Source organism: Phalacrocorax aristotelis, chromosome 8 (assembly GCF_949628215.1).
Source record: "Phalacrocorax aristotelis chromosome 8, bGulAri2.1, whole genome shotgun sequence".
NCBI lineage: Eukaryota > Metazoa > Chordata > Aves > Suliformes > Phalacrocoracidae > Phalacrocorax > Phalacrocorax aristotelis.
The window spans coordinates 6,952,370-6,971,258 of record NC_134283.1 but is presented as its reverse complement, the minus strand read 5'-3'; the positions used below and the strand labels follow the sequence as shown (position 1 = coordinate 6,971,258).

The window sequence follows — 18,889 nt, the reverse complement described above, 5'->3', positions numbered from 1 at the left end:
TAAATTGAGAAGGCCACTTCTCTTACTTCGAGGTTGTGGGGATGCTAAAGTGTACTTGACAGATGTCTTGCCAAGGGTTCGAGCTGATTGCTGAGAAGTAGCTCTCAGCAGCCCTTTTGCAGACCGATAGTGAATGCAAGTTGGGTTTGAGCGTCACTCCATTCAGAATGATTAAACAAGGCAGAGACAAACTATCTGACATCAAGTGCTGCCACCATTTATTAGCCCCTTACATCATGCAGAAGGCCAGAAGGCACCAGCCAGATATGTGGGCAGATATAAGATGTTCAGATTCCAGCTATGCTTAACTGATAATACTCCTGAAAACCAAATTAACAGTGTCTGGCTCCTACAGGGGTTCAAATCTTACCCTTTATCCTTTCTTTCATGATTAGATGGATCATCCTAAACTGTGGACTATAGTACCATTTCAGATGACCATTAACTTTCTGAAGAATCATTCTTTTCCAAGAAAAAGTCCAAAGAGCTGAGACAAATGGACTAACTTTGTACCTGAACCATTTGTTTCATAGATGGGTCTCCCTGTGGAATGTCATTCCTTGAGAAGTCAGCAGGGGTCACTTAAGTTCATTATTTTGCAGCAAATTCACTTTTGGACTTGTCATAAACTAGGAGCTAAAAATCCTTTAGGTATATATCATTTACGCCACTGAGTGATTTTTCCTTCTATAATCTAACTAGGCTGAAAAAAGTGATCAGAAGTATGGAAGGAGAGTTAATACAGCTCCAATACAGCATTCGGACAGAACATAGAAGTACTTCACATGTTGCTGGCTGAAAAATATTATGCCACTTAAGAGCACAGTGCACTTTAATAGAAATTTACTGTCAAAAGAGTACTCTCCTCGAAGGATATGTGGCAAAACAGGGGACAGAGACCTTATTACAGACCATCTTTTTACTCGTACGAAGCAAATGGAAAAATACTGAGATAGAGTCAACTGGCTGGTATCAACTGAAAAGGATCTTTTGTGTATTTGCCGGGAAGCCAAACACATTTCCATTCCTCCTACTGGAGAGATCAGGAGAGATGTGTATCCCTGTTGAAATAATGTGTTTCTCTCTTTGAGCGGCAGCACACACGCACGTTCACACTGAGGCGGTGCGTGCAGCTCCGGCTGCCCAGCCCAGATGCTCCCCAGGTTCAGTGTATGCACATCACCCTTCTCTCCTGCAGCCTCCGCCGGGCAGCGCAGGAGGTGCCATGCTCAGCTCCCTCTCCTGCCCTGGCCTCTAGATGGTCCATCTTGGGCGTTTCCTCAGGAAAGCTTTAGCTGCATTTTTGGAAAGGGTTACAGATCCAGATACTACAAAAGCTAAATTTCCAGCATTGGTTGCTTCTTATAGGTCTATTTAAGGAGATAATTTAAAAGGAAGGCCTATGAAACTCGTGTACTCTAGCTGAAATCCTGAAGTTTTCTATGTTTGTTTTGTATTTCAAATTTTTTAATGTAGGACAAACAATTTATTGACATTCCCGTGGGATTCCCTCCTTTCCCCACTTTTCAAGATGGGTGCATCAGAAGCCATCCTGAACATCAGCCAGAGGAGTAGCCTGAAGAAAAACTGTCTTTCATCTTTGTGGTGGGCATGATATTATCTTTTTTATAAGAAGAAAATCATGCTATTGTCAAGAAGAAACGTGGACATCCAAAAGCTAGGATAGGAAGAGCCTCGAAGTGGTTTTAAAGCATTGAGTGGCATGTGTGGGCTTGGAAAGGGAGTTCCTTTAATCCTGAGTTGGCACCAGTAGAAAGAACTGACAGTGTTTTATAAATATCGTCCAGAAAGAGCATTGCATGGGTTTCCACCTGCGTGATCCAGAAGACCTCTGCGTCCATCTATTATGTACCCAGAGCATTTGCCTCCCCGAATCTTTTTAATCTACCTGCCTAACTCGACCAGGACATGTTGTTTTCTCGCAGTGGACGTGGTGTGTGTTGGCAGTGCAGGTTCATGCCTTTCGGTTAGTGCCAGGACACCGAGCCGAACAGCAGGGCTCTCTGGGCTCCCATTTCTCAGCTTCCTCTTCCCTTGCATTACAAGTGTTGTGTCTAGATTCAGTGGGAGGTTCAAGGAGAGGAAGCTAATGGTTCTCACGGATTAGACTGTCTTTTGCCAAAGGAGTTTAAGAGGTGCATGTCTTAGTATAACAGTATTGGCACCATTAGTACTGCAGCAGAGAACTCTATCCAAGGAGCCTAGCTGAGGCTGGAAAGAGCTGCTGCAGACAAATGAAGAAGGCAGCATAAAGCTGTAATCCTTCCGGAGATAAAGCATTGAGGGCGTTGCATAAAGCTAATCAGGGACACATAAATTCTCAGCGTAACAGATGTAAGAAAGAGCATTGCACAGAGAAGAAAATAGAGTTCAGCTGAATATAGGTCTGTCCAGATGTGTACACATACACCAAAGCTGATGGGAATAAGTGGTTTTCAGCATAATTTAGATGCCCTAGTAATGTCGTTCCTCACCTTACCTCTACTATGGAACTTACGCCTGACTTTCTTTCCTCCTCCCGTTATTCTGCTGTTGATTAACCTGGGTAGGAATATTCTCTTTTTACTTTCCTTTTTATTTTCTTACTTGGTTTGTTTTTGCAGTTTGTTCGTTGTGTGGTTGTCTTAAAAGAACACAGGAAATTCAACATGCAACAGAAACGCACAGAGATGCAAAGGTGCTTCATAGTCTGATGAGGTCAAGAAGTATCATTAGCTCAATGCACAAAACTCTGTTGCTAAATGTGAATATGATCTGTGTATGAGGATCTCTGCGAGCAATACAAAACAATTTCATGAAAGGCAGCTGTAGGATCTGTATGCTCAGATACTTTATTAGTGTTCACTTGATATTTTAAGTAAGCAATTTATATATATATATGAATGTAAGTATACAATATACACACTTGGATATTTGAATTTCAGTGTTTGGTAGCATTAGAGGAAGATAACCCACCGCTGGGCAATATCAGTTACTGCATCTGTAGAATTACTGTTGGACGTGTACTGATTGCCTAATAATAGTCAAAAGTTATCATTCAACCTACGTTTAGCATGCCTGGATTTAAAATGCAAAACAGCAACATACTTCATGCAAATGTCAACTCTGCCTATGTTCTAGGGTGCATGTCCAGAGGAGGAAACAATAAGTTTATTCTTCTCCCCAATTAGACTTTTGTGAAAGCCTCAGTTATGTCTGCAACTATCACACTGAACATGCACTAAAGCAGCACATTAATGTGCCTTTTAATGCTTCTTAGGAGTAGATCAAAAGAAATGTCAGGTGCACTTTACATTCCTCCCGTGATGTGTCTGAGGCTGTTAGTGCGTCACCTCTGCGAGGGCCGTTGTTCCCAGCCCGCCATGTTCGGGCTGTGGGTGCTCCTCCAGGACGCTCCTGAGATGCTCAGGGATTTACCATGGCACCGCTACACCTCACGTCTCAGCTCCACCGTTTGCTGGAGCTGGCAGAGTTGTGCTGCTGTCACCGAGAGCAGATATTGGCCTTTGCTTTTCGGTGGGAGAAAAGGGTGGTTGGAATCAGTCCGGGAGAAAGTGACTTAAAACTCAACGTGCTGGAAAATGGAACTTAATTACTGGGAGCAAACTTGCAAGCCCCCACTGTAAACTGTTATTATTTTGTTTGCTTCCTTGAGGGGATATGTCAGAGTGGTGTTTACCTTTTCTTAGTACAAGCTTGGCTCTTGTACCCATCATTTATTTTTACGTGATTAGCAGGTGGACTTGTGGCTCTGTCACTCTAAACACAGGATGCTTACAATGTGCAAGAGACAACTTTCCTTAACAAGGGCAGCATTGTCATTTCACTGGTCCTGCGCTGCTCGGCTCCGTAACAGCGTGGTGATTGATGCGGGGTATTGCTAGCACGTGGCTTCCATCTGAGTATGGCGCTAATATCGGCCAAAAGATTGTAGAGTGCATTTAGTGTGTGAGAGACAGCCAGGACATCCTGGGCACCCACTTCTATAGCAGACACTGTGAAAACAGAGTTGTGCCTCTGAGGTTTGCAAAGCTGAGTAGATGTAGCATTAAAATGATAGATGAACAGCAAAGAAAAGGTACCTGGTGTCAGATATAGGATCAAAACTGCAAAGCAGGAGGTAAGGCTAAGGAAAGTATGTGAGAAGGAAAGGAGAAGCAAATGTATAGGGGAAAAGAAGAAGCAAGGAAAGAGAAACGCTGCAGTGTGCAGGACGACGAGGACAGGAAGCAGGAATTAACGCAGAAGCAGGGAAGCTGTGAGAAGGGTTCAAGTTTTGTAACAAAGTTCATTTCTATATGTTTTCCTCTTTCAAATGGATGCTTTGAATAAATAGTGCTTTCATTTCCCGTGAGGAAGAGGTGAATAATAAGTACCTCATCTGGGGACGCCGATCTCCCTAACATCAGTCATCTGCTTGCAGCCTTACACTCTGGCAGTGCTTTGGCTGAGCAAATTAGCCTGAAGTGTTGTGCCCTTGGCTGGCAAATCCTTTCAACCCGGTTGAACGGACAAAATGAATACCCAGATTGTTCCTACGTCTGTTATTCTCTCGTGTTTATCTGGCTGAGCTGTCAGTCAGGCCATTATAACTGTGGTGCACACTCAAATGACTTGTCCACTCACAAAAGCAGAGTCTGTTGATGATAAGCTAAACAAAACTGGAGAGCGACTGTTGACAGAGTTGGGGGATCTTGCAAATGTCTCAGGTAAAAGCAGAAATGCAATTTGGGAAGGTACAGAAGGAGCTTTTCTTACGCGTGCATAGTTTTAAAGTGTTCGCTGGGAATTGTCGGCAGACGATAAATGGGCATCTATAATGAATTGGGTTCCTCTCTACTTTAAACAAATTAAGTGGCACGCAGAAGATTTCTGAAACTTGAATGTAAGGGTATATTGCTCTTGCTAGAATTAATTAGCCTGAAAAGACATAATTTACTCACACAGCTTTGCCAGGACAGAGCGTAGCTGCGATCTGCCGTGTGCCGTCCTCTGCCTGGCGCCAGCGGGAGAAGTGGCGAGCACCCACAGTGCATCGGATGGGCTCTGTGGGGCTTGCCGGAGAGAGCGGCCAAACCTTCCCACGGGGCTCTGGACACAGTTAACCCTGAGCTTTTAATTACCCTGCTTCGGGTGTGCAGGTCCCGTGGGTTTGAATGTGTCGGGTGCTTGCGCCTTCCCAGTCAGGGAGGATGTGTGCACGAGGGGCGATCGTTGGTTTTACTCATAAAAGGAACTTGGCTTCTTAAATATCCAGCAAAGCACGGAATGACACAGGTGAAGTGCTGTATGAAGATTTATTTCATGACTTTTAATTTTTCCACTAGGGCCCTGAGTCAGAAGTAGGACTCTGAGCCACTCCTGAAACTAATTTGGTTGCATGACATTAAATAACGCAGTGCCTATCTGCTGAATGTGAATATACCCAAAGCCTTCTCGGTCCTTTAGCCTCATGTTTGTGATCATAATTAACAAGCTGAAAGTTTACAGATTGTGAACGCGAAAGCAGTCTCAGATGTTTGAACAGTGCTGAGCTGTATAACAGAAAGTGTCTCCTCCAGCTCCTTCCCAGGCAGAGAAACTCATTCAGAATTTTCTCTGCCATCCCAGCATCCTACATTCTGCAGTGGAAAGGCAAAAGACAAGACTGAGTAAGGCTGCAACTGTTTAAATCCTCGTAAGTGTCATGAAGAAGCAGAGGGAATCTTAAGGAAAGGAGGTCCTGTGTCTTGCTGAGAGTTTGTTACGATGCACGGTTAGCGGGGAGATGCCACTGAGAGCATGGCACAGTGCAGCCACATCCCTTTTATCAGCAGCCGGTGCCTTCAAAATCCCCACCCCAGCAGCCTTGTTGGCTGTGATGATAACTGTAACGGATGGTACAGCTATTTTTCATCAAATGCTTGTTAGTCAATTTATTAGATTCCTAATATACTAATGCACTCATTTGGCAGGCATCTCAGCAAACGAGACTTGCAGTAGAGTGCACTCATTCAAAGTCACGGTAACTCGCAGGTTGCTGATTTCTCATCAGCACTCAGAAGATAATTTGCAAATGTGCCATTTATCATTATGTGCTTTGTAGAAGCAGATCTCATGAATGGGATAAACAGATAAGAGACTAATAGAGAACATTTCCTTCCCAAACACCATTACCCACTTCTAGAGCATTATATTTTGTATACATTGCACATACTGCACCTATACGTGCGTCTGAGTTTGCATGTGCTAGTAAAGTAGCTGGGGACAGAGTTTTTCAAGGATGGCGGATGCATTTATTGATCTCTCTGCTGAGGGACACAGAGTCGGAGTAGGTTAGACGTTGTCTACTGAAAGACGTAAGACTTCTATTCGTAGTAGTTGAAGAGGCGATGGGCATGTGTAGACTTCCACCATGAAAAGCCACCACTACCCTTCCGGCTTTCCTTTTCTCACTGGAAAAATAAGCCTCTGTGAAAAGCCTCTGGTAAAGCCAACAAAAGGATTATTCAGGGGCTGGATGGTGAGGTTTATATGGCAGAGGTTGCTGAAGGACCGTTTTTCTTCCACGCCAAAGACAAAACGCTGTGTGGATGTTCTGATCTGTACTGCTGTTTGCCACTGCATTTGACTTTGCATCGACGACTGCCTTTTATTTGCTTCTTCACTTTTTACTGGGAAGAAGTCTAAAGTAACAGTAGCCAGGTGATCAGTCTGCAAATGCGATTCCTGTCTCCTCTTGTGACATTCAGGGTGGAAGCCCTGCATACAAATCATTGCTACTTATTTTTGCTTCTGCAGATGTGATTTTATTAAATGAAAGGTGTAACAAGAAGCCCAGCATACGAAGGAGCCCTTTTGCCAAATGGGTCTGTGTGTTTAGCTCTGAACTGCTCTCCAGCAGAGCTGGGAAACCATGCAAAGATATTGATAATTGATTCCGTTTTATATAAGTTAAAAACTAGCTTTTCCCTCCTAGTGTGAAGGTAATGGGTTTTGTCTGTAGAAAGATAATAATCCTATGAACCATTTCTACGCCCTCTATTAAAGAATAGTACAGCTTGCACTTGAACATAATGCCCATGTCAGCTCAGCTTTTTAAACATTCATCTTAAAAGAGTCTTCAAGGACTGGAAAGAGATCTTCCCCAGACACCAAGCTAAGTTTGAGGAACCCAAAAAGTCATAAAGATCCTGTCAATTAATGTGTTTATTCGTATACACCTACTCTGGAAAAAGCATCTGCAGACATGAAAGCTGTTTTCTTTCAATTAAAAAGTTGTCATTGCATTTCGTTTCCATAGATAATGCAGAGGGGATTTTTTCATTCCCCCTTACCATATTACGGGATAAATGCACCTCTTTTCTTCTTACCCTTTTTCCTCATAGGAACCTTCATTTATTACATGAACAACAAAAGAAAGAAACCTTGCCTCCAAATTTGTATGCAGGAGGTGACTTGATTTATAAGCTTAGGTAATTTTATTTTTGTTCACGCTCCTTCAATTGAAAGGCTCCCACAAGCAGTGTTACAGCACTGAAGGGAAGAGATGGGGAAATTTATCAGGCTATTTATCAAATTATTTTCACAGTCTGTCAAAGTCATAAGCATGCTAGAAAAGAAACATAAAGAGTATGTTCAAACAGAGGAGCATGTCTGAGCGAGCAGCCGGACTGCAGCACAGCCAAAGAGCAAAGACACGGCCAAAGACGTGGGGACGGCTCTCGGCTGCGACGGCATCTGCCCTCAAACCCAGTCCTGGCACTACAGGTATTAGATCCTTAGTTGATGGATTGTGGGCTGAGAAAATGAAATAGAAAACATCATTAAACAGAAGGAGAGGTCAGAGCAAAGGGGATAGACTTCCCCCCTCTCCGAGTCTCTGTTGAGGTTTACAAATGGGGATGTTGTCGAATCTAAATGGTGCACATCCTCGGTCAGGGAGTGAATCGCATCCTGAGACGCTTTGGAGAAAACGGTGTTGGAGGTAAGTCTTAGGAGAGAATGTTGACAAAGCAGCGAAAAAAATAAACAAAAAAGCAACTGAGATTGAAGGAACCAGTCTAGTAAGAAACCTTTAATTTCTACTGAGCTTTAAAGGATTTGAGAGAGTTGATTTTTTTTTTTAACAAACCAGTTCAAGTACATGCCTTCAGATTATAAAAGTACCTGAAATTGCCTAGAATATCAGCATGCATAGCTTGTTAGTATTTACATATATTTACATAGGAAAACAAGAGAAAGATCTACAGTTATTTACAGTCTACATCGGAGAAGAGAAAGGCAGCATAATTGTATTTCCTAAAATACAGTAGTTGAATAGTCAGCACATGCATATTAAGATATATTTGCATGATAAAACGCAAATGTTTTAAGACATACCTTTTTAACTGCCTATGCTAAGGTATAGCATAATAAAGGTAATTTTTTTTCTGTTTTGTTTCTAGTCTATTTGCATCAAGTGCTTTAAAATGTTCACTAACACAGCGGCAGCATTATTTACCCTGGCAATTAAAGCAACAGTACACACGATAATTTTCTACTAACTAGCAACAAGCTGCTGGTGAATGAAATATCTATTGTTTCTCATTATCCATCGACCAACATACAGGGATCTCTCCTTGTAAAGGCAGTGCCTAAGCTATCACCATTAATTATAGAAGTAATATAAATGAGACTCTACAGTATGTACTAAATGAAATATTAACAAGGCCAGTGTCTTTGAGCCTGAAAGATGCACTAACAGGGCACACTTTACAGCAGGCTATCTATGAAAATCACGCATACATAATACAGGAGTGCCTGGCTTACAGCTCTAAGCCTAGACTTTAGAGGCCTGTTTGCTAGATCTGTGTTATTGCAAAATACATTCCCTTAATTAGTTTCTGGAAGACAGAGTTAGCAGTTAATTTCTTACCATGATATGTCCCCATCATAACACCCTGTGGTTTTTCAATGCATTGTATTACTGAAACGTGTGTGTATGTGCATATGCGTGTGTGAATCAACAGATGAAAAACAGTCTTTATCTTTAAAACCTAAACAAACAGCTTGTTAAATATTTGTCCCAAAAGGTCACTTGCTTTAAAAGCATTGTGTTGTGTAGGGGTTTTTTTTTCACTCATATGTAAAATGAAAGTCAGTTCAAAAAATTATCTGTGCAATGAAGGAGGAAGCCAAATGTCAGTACTGGGGTGACATTCTTTGCAATACTGCATATGAAAAGGTCTAATTTTTGACTAGTAATAGTATTAAAAAGCTATATAAATATATACAGCATATACATTACTGTATGTATACATACATTTATATAAAGTATATATATAATTAAAGTTAGGTACAGCAAAAACATAAAACATTTCAAGTCAGCATAAGTTAATAACAGAAGTGATTTCAACGAATTCTCATCCACGTATGCCCAAACACCAGCCAGCCCTGTTCTCATGATTTAGTTGCAGCAGCATATATAATCTGTCTTTTTGGCAGGAAATGTTTATTGTCAACAACCTGTTTGCCCAACTCTTCAAATCACCCTTGCCTGGAAAAACCCACCCCCAGGTGGCAGAGTATGTGTTTCAGGAGGATTTCCGATATCCTCCGCAGCATCTCCATTTTTGACAGTGGCTGACAAGCAACGATAGGACTCATGTTTATATAAATACACATCGCAAAATCTCAGAAAGCGAGTGACAGCGATTTTCAGGTGTGATCAGCTCCCAGTGCCGCTGTGATGCCCAAGGACTGTCTCTTACATGCCCTCTCCTTCTCACTCCACTGGCCAGTGTTGGCACGTAGGGCAGGGGGCAAGCAATGGACAGCAGCATAATATGGTCAACCTGGTCGCACCCTTACCCTGTCACACTCTGAAGTGAAGATCGATAATTTTCCTCAGGGGTTTTTCCCAAATCCAGAAATGAGTAGGAGCAGGCAGTACCTCAGCACTGCTCCCTACTAGCCTGTGAGAAGAAAAAAGAAGCAATACTGGATCGTAGCGATTTGCATGCAGTGTTCAGAACTGCCACTTCAGTGGAGCACTGATGTCTTAAAAGTGTAAATCAGGTGTGAATGGGAGTTCAGCAGGGAGGAGAAGAAAATGCAGAAGTGATCTGCGTGGAAATGTGATGTGGGTAAAGAGGCCAGGGTGAGCAGCCTGCGGGGCGTGCTGCTGCTCCTGCCGTTGAAATGCTGGTTGAGCAGGGTAAAGCCATACACTTCATTAAGGTTTTTGAAGCTTAAGATGGTTCTGTGTCAGGCTTGAAGCAGTTTTCAGGAGCTGATTGTGGACTTTAATAAGATACTGGGAGAAGGAAGGAATACAGGGCTGCATGTGGGAAGCAGCTCCCTTCCAGGTGCTCTGTAAGAGCAATAGGGTTGCTTGGGCATAGGTGTGTGGTTTTATCTGAGATATCTGTGAGAGGCTGGCAAATACAGTGCCGTACCCATGGGATATATGTGCCTTTCTGGAGGATGGCTGTAGATGTGGGATATCCTAAGGCAGCTCAGCTGTTGTAAGACCCATGCTTGGGAACGGAATCCCACCCCTGGTATGCGATGATGGCTCTTTCTAGCATACGCGAAGGGCAGGAGAGATTAATCTATGGATCAGCCTTTCAGGGGCTGGTTCCCTCTCAAGCATCCATTCTTGAAGAATTCAACGGTGTTTTGGCTAGTAAGAGTTTTACCAAGTTCTCTGTGAGCTGGGCAAAAAGAAACAGGGCGAGGGTGAGCGGGGGAAGAATCTGGCATAGGGCCTAGTGTAGCAGGCAGCTTCACAGGTCAAAGAATTAAGTTTATACAATAGAGAAAAATATGCATGATTTTAAAAGGTAATTACATTTTTGTCAGCTGTTTTGCCAACCTTGTTCTACATCTTCTACACATTTTAACAATGGTTTATAATATAACACTTTATATTTACACAGTGCTTTTCAAGAATAAGTGTTAAAGCACTCCATAAATATGAACTAGTCCTCACAACAACCCTGTGAGGTGGGTAAGTAATGGTACTCTCCCCACTTTACAGCTGGGAAAAGTGAGGTACATGGAATTGAAGTGACTTGTCCAAGTTCACTTGGGAAGTGAAAGTCAAAAAGAAAAAAACAACCCAGTTCTCCTGATTTGACGTCCTGTATTTTTTTCCTTTTTTTTTTTTTTTAAGTCCCCCCCTTGTGGAATGATTGCTGACAATCTGTTTGACACTGGATGTTGGAGGTTGGAAGTTTTCAAGCACTATCATTGCCATAATTGAGAACATATGGGGTGTTGCATAACACAAACAACATGGTGCATTATCAAAATACATTTATTACAATGGACACATTTTCCTTTGCAAAGTTAAAACCCAGAATGTAAGTTAAATATAGCTGCATATACTGAATAGTTGAAATAATCACTAGGTCTTAATGCCTCAGCGGTTGAAAACAAATCCTCTTTCGTGAAGTACTGCAGTTTCCTTACTCAAAGAACATAACACACTTATCTTCTATAATGTATGTAAAGAATACTGTAAATGTGTAAAGGTCTTAATGACACTAAGAAAAGTTACAGCTTGAAACCAACTATGCTTTGCAAGTAGAGAAGCTGATGGAGTTTTGAGTCTTTGTAGTTGGGAATTAATTGAAAAAGGAATACATCAGAGGGAAAAAAGCAGACCTTATAGATTTCGGTTTATCCATTGTATTATCTTCTAAGAGATGCTTTGCTGGTTTAAATGTGGTGATGGGGGAAGGGGAGGTGGTTGAGCGTCTCTGGTTTAGATGTGGTTCGGTGAGACCTTTGAAAAGACCGTAATTACAGAGTCAGTTCAGGTCACGTTTTCCTGCTGGCACTTGGGTGGAGATGGGACTTGAAGTCAACTGAGCCTGATTCGTTTCTTAGATCATATTTGGCAGCTCCAAAGTTTTATTTTTTTAGCTGCAGATATGATTTAAGTTTATCATGCTCACCCAAACTAGCAAAGGCAGGTCTCAATTTCATATTTCCTTGCTGAAAAAGCAATCAGGGAATCTTATTTTCTTACAGGAGGCTAGTACATACATATTCTGAGTGTTACTCATAAGATAACTGTGCATCTGGGATTGCTCTGAGTAAGAGGACTGCAGCAGGAACTTGAACAGTTCTCCTGTCATCTCATATGCGAGACTAAAACTTATTCACTACATTGTACAAAAAGCGACTATCCCTCACAGCTCTGAGTTACCCCGGTAGGAAATTGAGCAAAATAACACCTGGCATTGAGAAGGCCTCTCCCAGTTACAACTGGTGTGAGCTGTGGCTGATACCACCAAATGGCTTTTAAGACTGCTCCTAAAAGCATTTCAGATACTGGGGAATCCTGAAGGTTGCATGAGGACATGTGGATTTTAGACTTGCTAGTGTTTTTCTGAAGAGGTCATCATGCTCTGTGTGGTTTGCAAAGACTTGATGGGAAAAAAATACTGATTCAAGTCATCTGTTGAAACATTTTAACATTACAGAGAAAGGAATAAGTATATTTTTGAGAAGACTGCACCACACTCCCAGCTGGGGGTTACAAGCAATCCCAAAATTAAACAAATTCATTCTGAGGGCAGTTTTCTTCCAGGAGGTGAGCCAAAGCTTGGCTGCTGAGCTGCAACGTGGAGCAGTGGCTCCCCAGCCCACTGCGGGCAGCCTGTGCCCAGCTCGGCCAGCTGGGCGGGCGTGCGCCCCAGCAGCCGAGCAGCGTGTCCCTGCAGCCCTGAGCATCAACGCTAGGCTTGCAACAAGCAACGGAGCCGACCCTCAGCAACCGCAAATCTGTGGGGCCTCAGAGAAGGCAACAGTCCTGGGCTGATTTACACCAGGTGAAGATGGGGTTCAAGGAATATAAAATTGCGGCTGTAACTCTGGAGTTTTGTTTGGCAATTTGGAACCGATCATTGTGGAAATAGGCTCGATATCATTTTGTTTGTTATTCCAGAGATTTTATATTTCACATCAAATCAGGAAATGACCGTTGCTGAAGCTAGCTGGTGGAGAGTTTCTCCCTCTCTAGTGAGCGGATTTGAACTCTTCAGGGAGCTTTATGGAGGCACAAGGAAGGTATGGGAGACCCCACTGGTTTCACGATCTGGAATATGTTCATCCTACCTCATCTTCACACTGCTGTGTAATGAGTTATTCCGCTATAAATGGTACGCTCACAGTGCTGTTGTGCAGATCTGATATTTTTGTGTTAGGGATGTGTTGGCTTTGTCTAATAGTCCTGAGGTGAATAACAGGAAAAGCCTGAAGACTTCTAAGGAGGCACTTGCCTTTTTATTTCACTTGAGCTGCTTGCTTTGAATCTGGCCCTTGTCACAAATACTCGCCTCTCATGTCATTTTGAATTCACCTCTTCCCACTGGCCATCTTTTAAAATGCACTGTGCTAAACTTAACCTCAGGCTACCAAGATAACTGACCTTTATTCTTAATTTTTCACACGAAAATAAAAGTCTCCTTTTCAAAGAAGCTGATCCCATCTCACTGGAAGGCAATGTTTAATGCTATCTGTATGCCTTAACAGAGTTCAGAGTGGATCTTATTCATTTGTAGCTGATAAGTACACAGATAAGTTATGGCATTGTCTCTATTATTTATATGCTAGATATGCAAACCTGCTTCAGAACAGGAATCTAATTTTAGAAAATAAACATGCATTTGAAAGTAGACAAATCTGAAAACCAAACATTAACGGTGTAATATGTTTTCTTATCAGGAACATAAATGGTATCTTAGAATACCAACGGATGCATTGCATATATTAATGAGGGCTTTACCGTATACTGTATATCAAGAATCCCTTTTCTTTTACTGTTAAGATATTCAATATTAATTTGTATTCCGTGCCATCAGTTACAAATTGACAGCTAGCAGTTATGAAATAAATGCCTATGAACTAGTAGCTACTTAGTATTTTCATCTCAACAAAAGATTTTGGAAGGATGGATAATTTAGATCTTTGAGCCTCAACTATAAATAAACAGCAACTGCTGTATAAATCCAACCCTGATGCAGTTGAAGATTGTATTACAAAACTGACAAATGATTTGCAGAAGAGAATGATGAACCCTTATTACTAAGACACTCTTCAGCTTAATCCAAAACAAGATTCCTGGGTAATTTTACGTACGCTAGAAAGATTGATAGCGTGGTGCTTGCCTAGCAGCTTTCAAATGTTTGACTGGATGGGAAATGGCATTGAGGCATGATTAAAGATTCAGTTGGGCTTCTCACAAATTCTTCATCCTGTGTATTCATCGTTGCACCCACTGCCTTTGTTGCAGGTTAAAGAAGGCTGACCCCCAGCTCTGGTGATTAGCACCCTGTACAACTGACGGATGTATGGAAAAAAAAATGTTTAGGTTGCCCAGCGCTTTTAGCATTGTTTATCAGTTTAAATTGTTGGGAGTGGGGGTGTTAATCACAATAGATCAGGGAGAGTCTATGACAACTGACAAGCTCATTGTTTAAGACATTTTTTAACGAAGTTGTTAACATTAATTCTTTTATATAGTACTCTAATCTTCTTCAAATTATGTTCTGACATGGCACAAACCGCTTGGCATTGAAAGTCATTCAACAATGATTAAAGTGCTCTTTTTATCGGTTTAAGAATGTTTCATCTTGTATCAGCAGTATGGAATTGTTTACTAATTAGACTCCCTAACATCCTCTGCTGTCGTATGCTGATGATATGTGAACAGGAAAGCTGATGAATAAAAAAATTAAAACTTGTTATTAAACTGTCATAAGGCCCAACATATAAAGATGTCATTCAAAAGACAGTGTTCATGAGGGATGAACAATATTTACTGAGAAACTAAGCGGATTCTCAGCCTGGCTAGGCATGGCTGGCAGTGCAGGCATTTTGCAGTTATTTGCAGCTCTGGCTCTTCCCAGAGATTTGCGATATCTGAGTCACAGATGGAAAGGAGGAATTTGTCCCTTGAGGACCTTCCTGTTCAGCTTGGCACATATGGGGCTCCTAGGCGTCACGCTCTGGGCAGGAGGTTGGGCTAAAGACCTCCTGATGTCCCTCCTAATGTAAAGCGTGATTTGATTCCTGTGATTCTGTGATATTCATTCCCCTCTGTCCTTGGGCAAGTCACTTAGATCTTCAAATGTCTGAATGCAACTAGCTCACATTCACCAAAGGAAGCAAGATGCTTAAATGGCTTTGAGAATCTGGGATTTGCCTTCTGTTTCATAGTTTTGCCATCTGAAGGAACCTCCTAGGCTTGATGAATTTGTGTTTGTCCATTATTCTGAGATATTAAAGCTTTACCCTCTGTCAATGAAGGGATAAATATGACTGCATTTCTCTTAAGTAATAAGAAAGGTACTTTTCTTTCAATGATAGAACCATTGAACTTTCTTCTTCCAAAACAGCTAACTTGATTGAAACATTTAGAAAGAAGTAAGGATATATACAGCCAAAAAGCAAATGGCACGTTGCTTACATCCAGTTCTCAGTGAAACACTGGAGGCATTGCAAGATAAAGTGCTTTGGGCTTCCAGCCACATAGTCTTTTATCGCTTAAAGTAAATATCCTATGCTCACACAGGGAAAACTATTCTCTTCTTTTGGAGTCTACGTTGTGTCAATGTTCGAGGTATAAAACACTGCTGTTATACTGTGGGACGTTTTTCTGCCTGCTGAGAATTTTGTTTAAAAGTTGTCAAATTTGACTCATTTGGAGAGACAAATTATTGTTTGGTTTGGATTTTAAACTGCTCTGATAAACTTCCATTTTATGAATTAGCTGAATTCTATTAGAGCTAGCCTGAGTGTAGCTTGGCTGGACGGATGCTTTTCAGCAATAGCTTAAGGGCTCTCACTCTGCATTGAGCAATTTAGTTTAATTTTACCTTTCTAATAAAAGTCCAGTTGAATTGCTTGCAAAAAACTAATAATACTCTTCAGGGGCTTTGAATCATTCTAAACAGCTGAATACGGCGATCATACCTGTGCTGTGGAGCTTTATAGGATAGTTCAAATGAGCATAGGAATTTTATTGTTCTCTATTAATATTACTTTCAGTAGAACTCTCTTCCACTTATGCTACTGTATTTAAGATACTTTCTCTTTTTTAGAAAAGATACTGGTTTAATAAGAGGATTATGACGTATTATACTAACTTTAAAAATATTTTCATCTGTTGATAAATATATGCCTTTCAAAATACTTAATGCAGATGGTTTTGGTTTACCTTGTGATGGGAGATCATTTCTGAGTTGTGGAGGCATCATTATCAGTTTAATCCCATCTTCTGAGAAAAATGCATGTCTTGCAAACAAATATGCCTTCCTTTGCAGTTACAAAATTGAGACACCTCATTTAGGGAGAATTGGGTCTTTTTAGACTGCTTGCTGCCCTTGAAGGATGAGAATGTAACATAGAGGTCTCTTGCGGGTTGACCCCCTAACAACGCCCTGAGTTTCCTTGGTTCTAACAATGAAAGGCCAGAAAAAAGAACTGGAAGAAAATCACAAGAGATTGAATCCCGTTCTCTTTCCCCATTAAATTGCCCTAATGTGGCAACATCTAATTTCTCTTCGTTTACTTTTTCAATCATACTTGGCAGCCTCTTTATTCTGATTCCTATCAGCTCATAATTAGTTACCACAGAAAGGACTAAGATGTACATAAATAATCATAAGAAGCCAGAAAAACTGTATCAGTTTTAAATTAGTGTTGTGTCTTGCTATGTGCTCTCACCTATTTTTAATTATAGTTTACAAAGCAAACCAGCTTCCTGTCCTCTTTACAGCTATTCTGGCACTGCGCTTTTCGTCTGTGCCAGGGAGTAGCCCATCACTGGTGCAGGGGCGCTTGGCCCCTCTGTGGCCTCGATCTCCAGGTTTCTGTTAAAGAAATTCAGAGAAACCCATTCTTCCTGTTTGAACATAAGTTCACTCTGTATTTAAAAGAAAAAGAAACCCTGATCCACAAAAGCCTCTAATCTACCCGCTCCATTTCTTAAAGCATTATGAGACATGAGAAATGGTTGTTACAGAAAAAAAAAAAAAAAATTGGAAAGCCTCATGTCTCTGTAAAATCAGAACCCCTCTCTGCCTGCAGCAGAAAAACACCCTTACAAGGCAGTGGTGACGACTGTCACAGTGAAACCGTTGATCAAAGATATATGGGCAGGTTTGGCACCAGTCCCAATTGCACTTTACATGATGGGTCTTAATTGGAGTGCCCAGGTTCATTTTGTACAATAGCTTTAAAAACCCAAACAAACAAAACACATACACGCATCGGCCTGCATTGCTGGTCAGGGTTAGGAAGTGGGGGTGCCCAGGGGGTACCAGGAAGTTTTGAGGTGCTGCTTCTAAACCTGGCTCAACTTTTCTGGTTTCAAACAGCACGCGGGCAGACCCTGCCCCTCTGCCTCAGGCCAGACTCGCCCTGCCGCGGACGCAAGGTTTTATCAAAAAGGGGCAAAAGACCCGAGGCCGGGGCTAGGGTTCAGGATTATCTTTTTCTTTTCTTTTGCTCTAAGAGGAAAGGAAAAGAAAAAAAAAAAAGACAAGTCTTTACGAAGATGTTTTGTAAATAAGTGGCTAGGAGGCAGGCAGGCAGCACCTTCATCAGGGTTTCAGCCTGGCCACCAGGCAAGTTCCCCTGGCAGCCGCAATGCTTTTCACCGATGCTTTTGTAAGACGCACGCACAGCTTCAAAGGATAACAGTCAAAATTACAATGATAAAATATCTATATATATTTATATCTTTTTTTCTCTCTTTTTTTTTTTTTTTTTTTTTTTTAAATTCCAGCAACAAGGAGCTGCCACAACTGTCTACTGCGCCACGGCTGCAGAGCTGGAGGGCCTGGGAGGGATGTACTTCAACAACTGCTGCCGCTGCCTGCCGTCGCAGGAGGCGCAGGGCGAAGTGACGGCCGCAGCCCTGTGGGAGCTGAGCGAGAGGCTGATCCAAGAACGAATTGGCAGGCAGTCCAAATAACAGGGAGCTCCTGGAAGGATCAAAACACACCAAGTGTGTGCATGCTCGAAAACTGCCAACACTGGAACCTGTCCAATCTTATCATCTAGAGGGTTTCCATATACCTCAGATACAGATTAACCAGTGTTAAATGAAATAATAGCAGTCACAACATAGTGAAAAATGTTAAGTACTAATGGGAAATGGGGAATACTGTGGGTTAAAGGGACAATGCGGCTTCCTGGGGCTTAGTTAGTCTTGGTTCTCTTTCTTTTGATTATAGGCTGTTCAAAGCGTAACCCAAGGAGGCATCTTTTGTCTTATTTTAGAAAAGCAGTGCTGCAGATATTTTACATTGTTTTGATTAATGGGTAGGTACGTAGCCCAGTATGGGATTTCCTCTTTATTTTGGTAATTACTGTCTGTTAGGCTTTAGGTATTGATCGGGAGATGGTAGTTGTGTTGATTCTTTTTCCTTACAAGGTTTTTATTGGGTGTGGCAAATAAAAAGATTATTAAGGAAAGAAATCTTTCCTGCCCTTGACTGCTGGCTGCAAATACATCTGTCTACGCTGTCTAGAAAAAGAAGGTGCAAGAAGACTTCTGAACAGAAATGGTAAAGTCACAGCTAATTAAATATTTCTGGTATTTTTTCTTAAAAGATTATAATAAAAGATATGTTGTAAACCATTCCCTAAATACCGTTGAGTTAGCAAGGATGATGTTGTCTCCTTAAGAACACACAGGGTGTAATCAGGGGTTTAAATGGTGTTTCCATCCATTTCTCAGTTCACAGTTTTAAAGAGGGTTTTTTTTTTTTCTCTCACAGTTCGCAGTTTCTCAGTTCTCCTGGTACTGTATCCTATTCCAAATCTTGTCTTTTTTTTTCTTTAAATTTAAATTCAATAAAACAACATGCTTGCTTGAATATTGTCA

General features: G+C 41.5%; 1 protein-coding gene across 2 annotated transcripts in view; it reads left to right on the top strand.

The window, feature by feature from the left end:
* Positions 1-18,881, top strand: part of WWOX (WW domain containing oxidoreductase) — a 537,265-nt gene extending 518,384 nt beyond the window's left edge. For both annotated transcript variants that reach the window (XM_075101317.1, XM_075101318.1), the window contains one exon: positions 17,786-18,881. In XM_075101317.1, coding sequence (XP_074957418.1) covers positions 17,786-18,063 — 278 coding nt within the window. In that variant the 3' untranslated portion in view covers positions 18,064-18,881. The remainder of the gene's footprint in view (positions 1-17,785) is intronic.
* Positions 18,882-18,889: the final 8 nt, after the last annotated feature.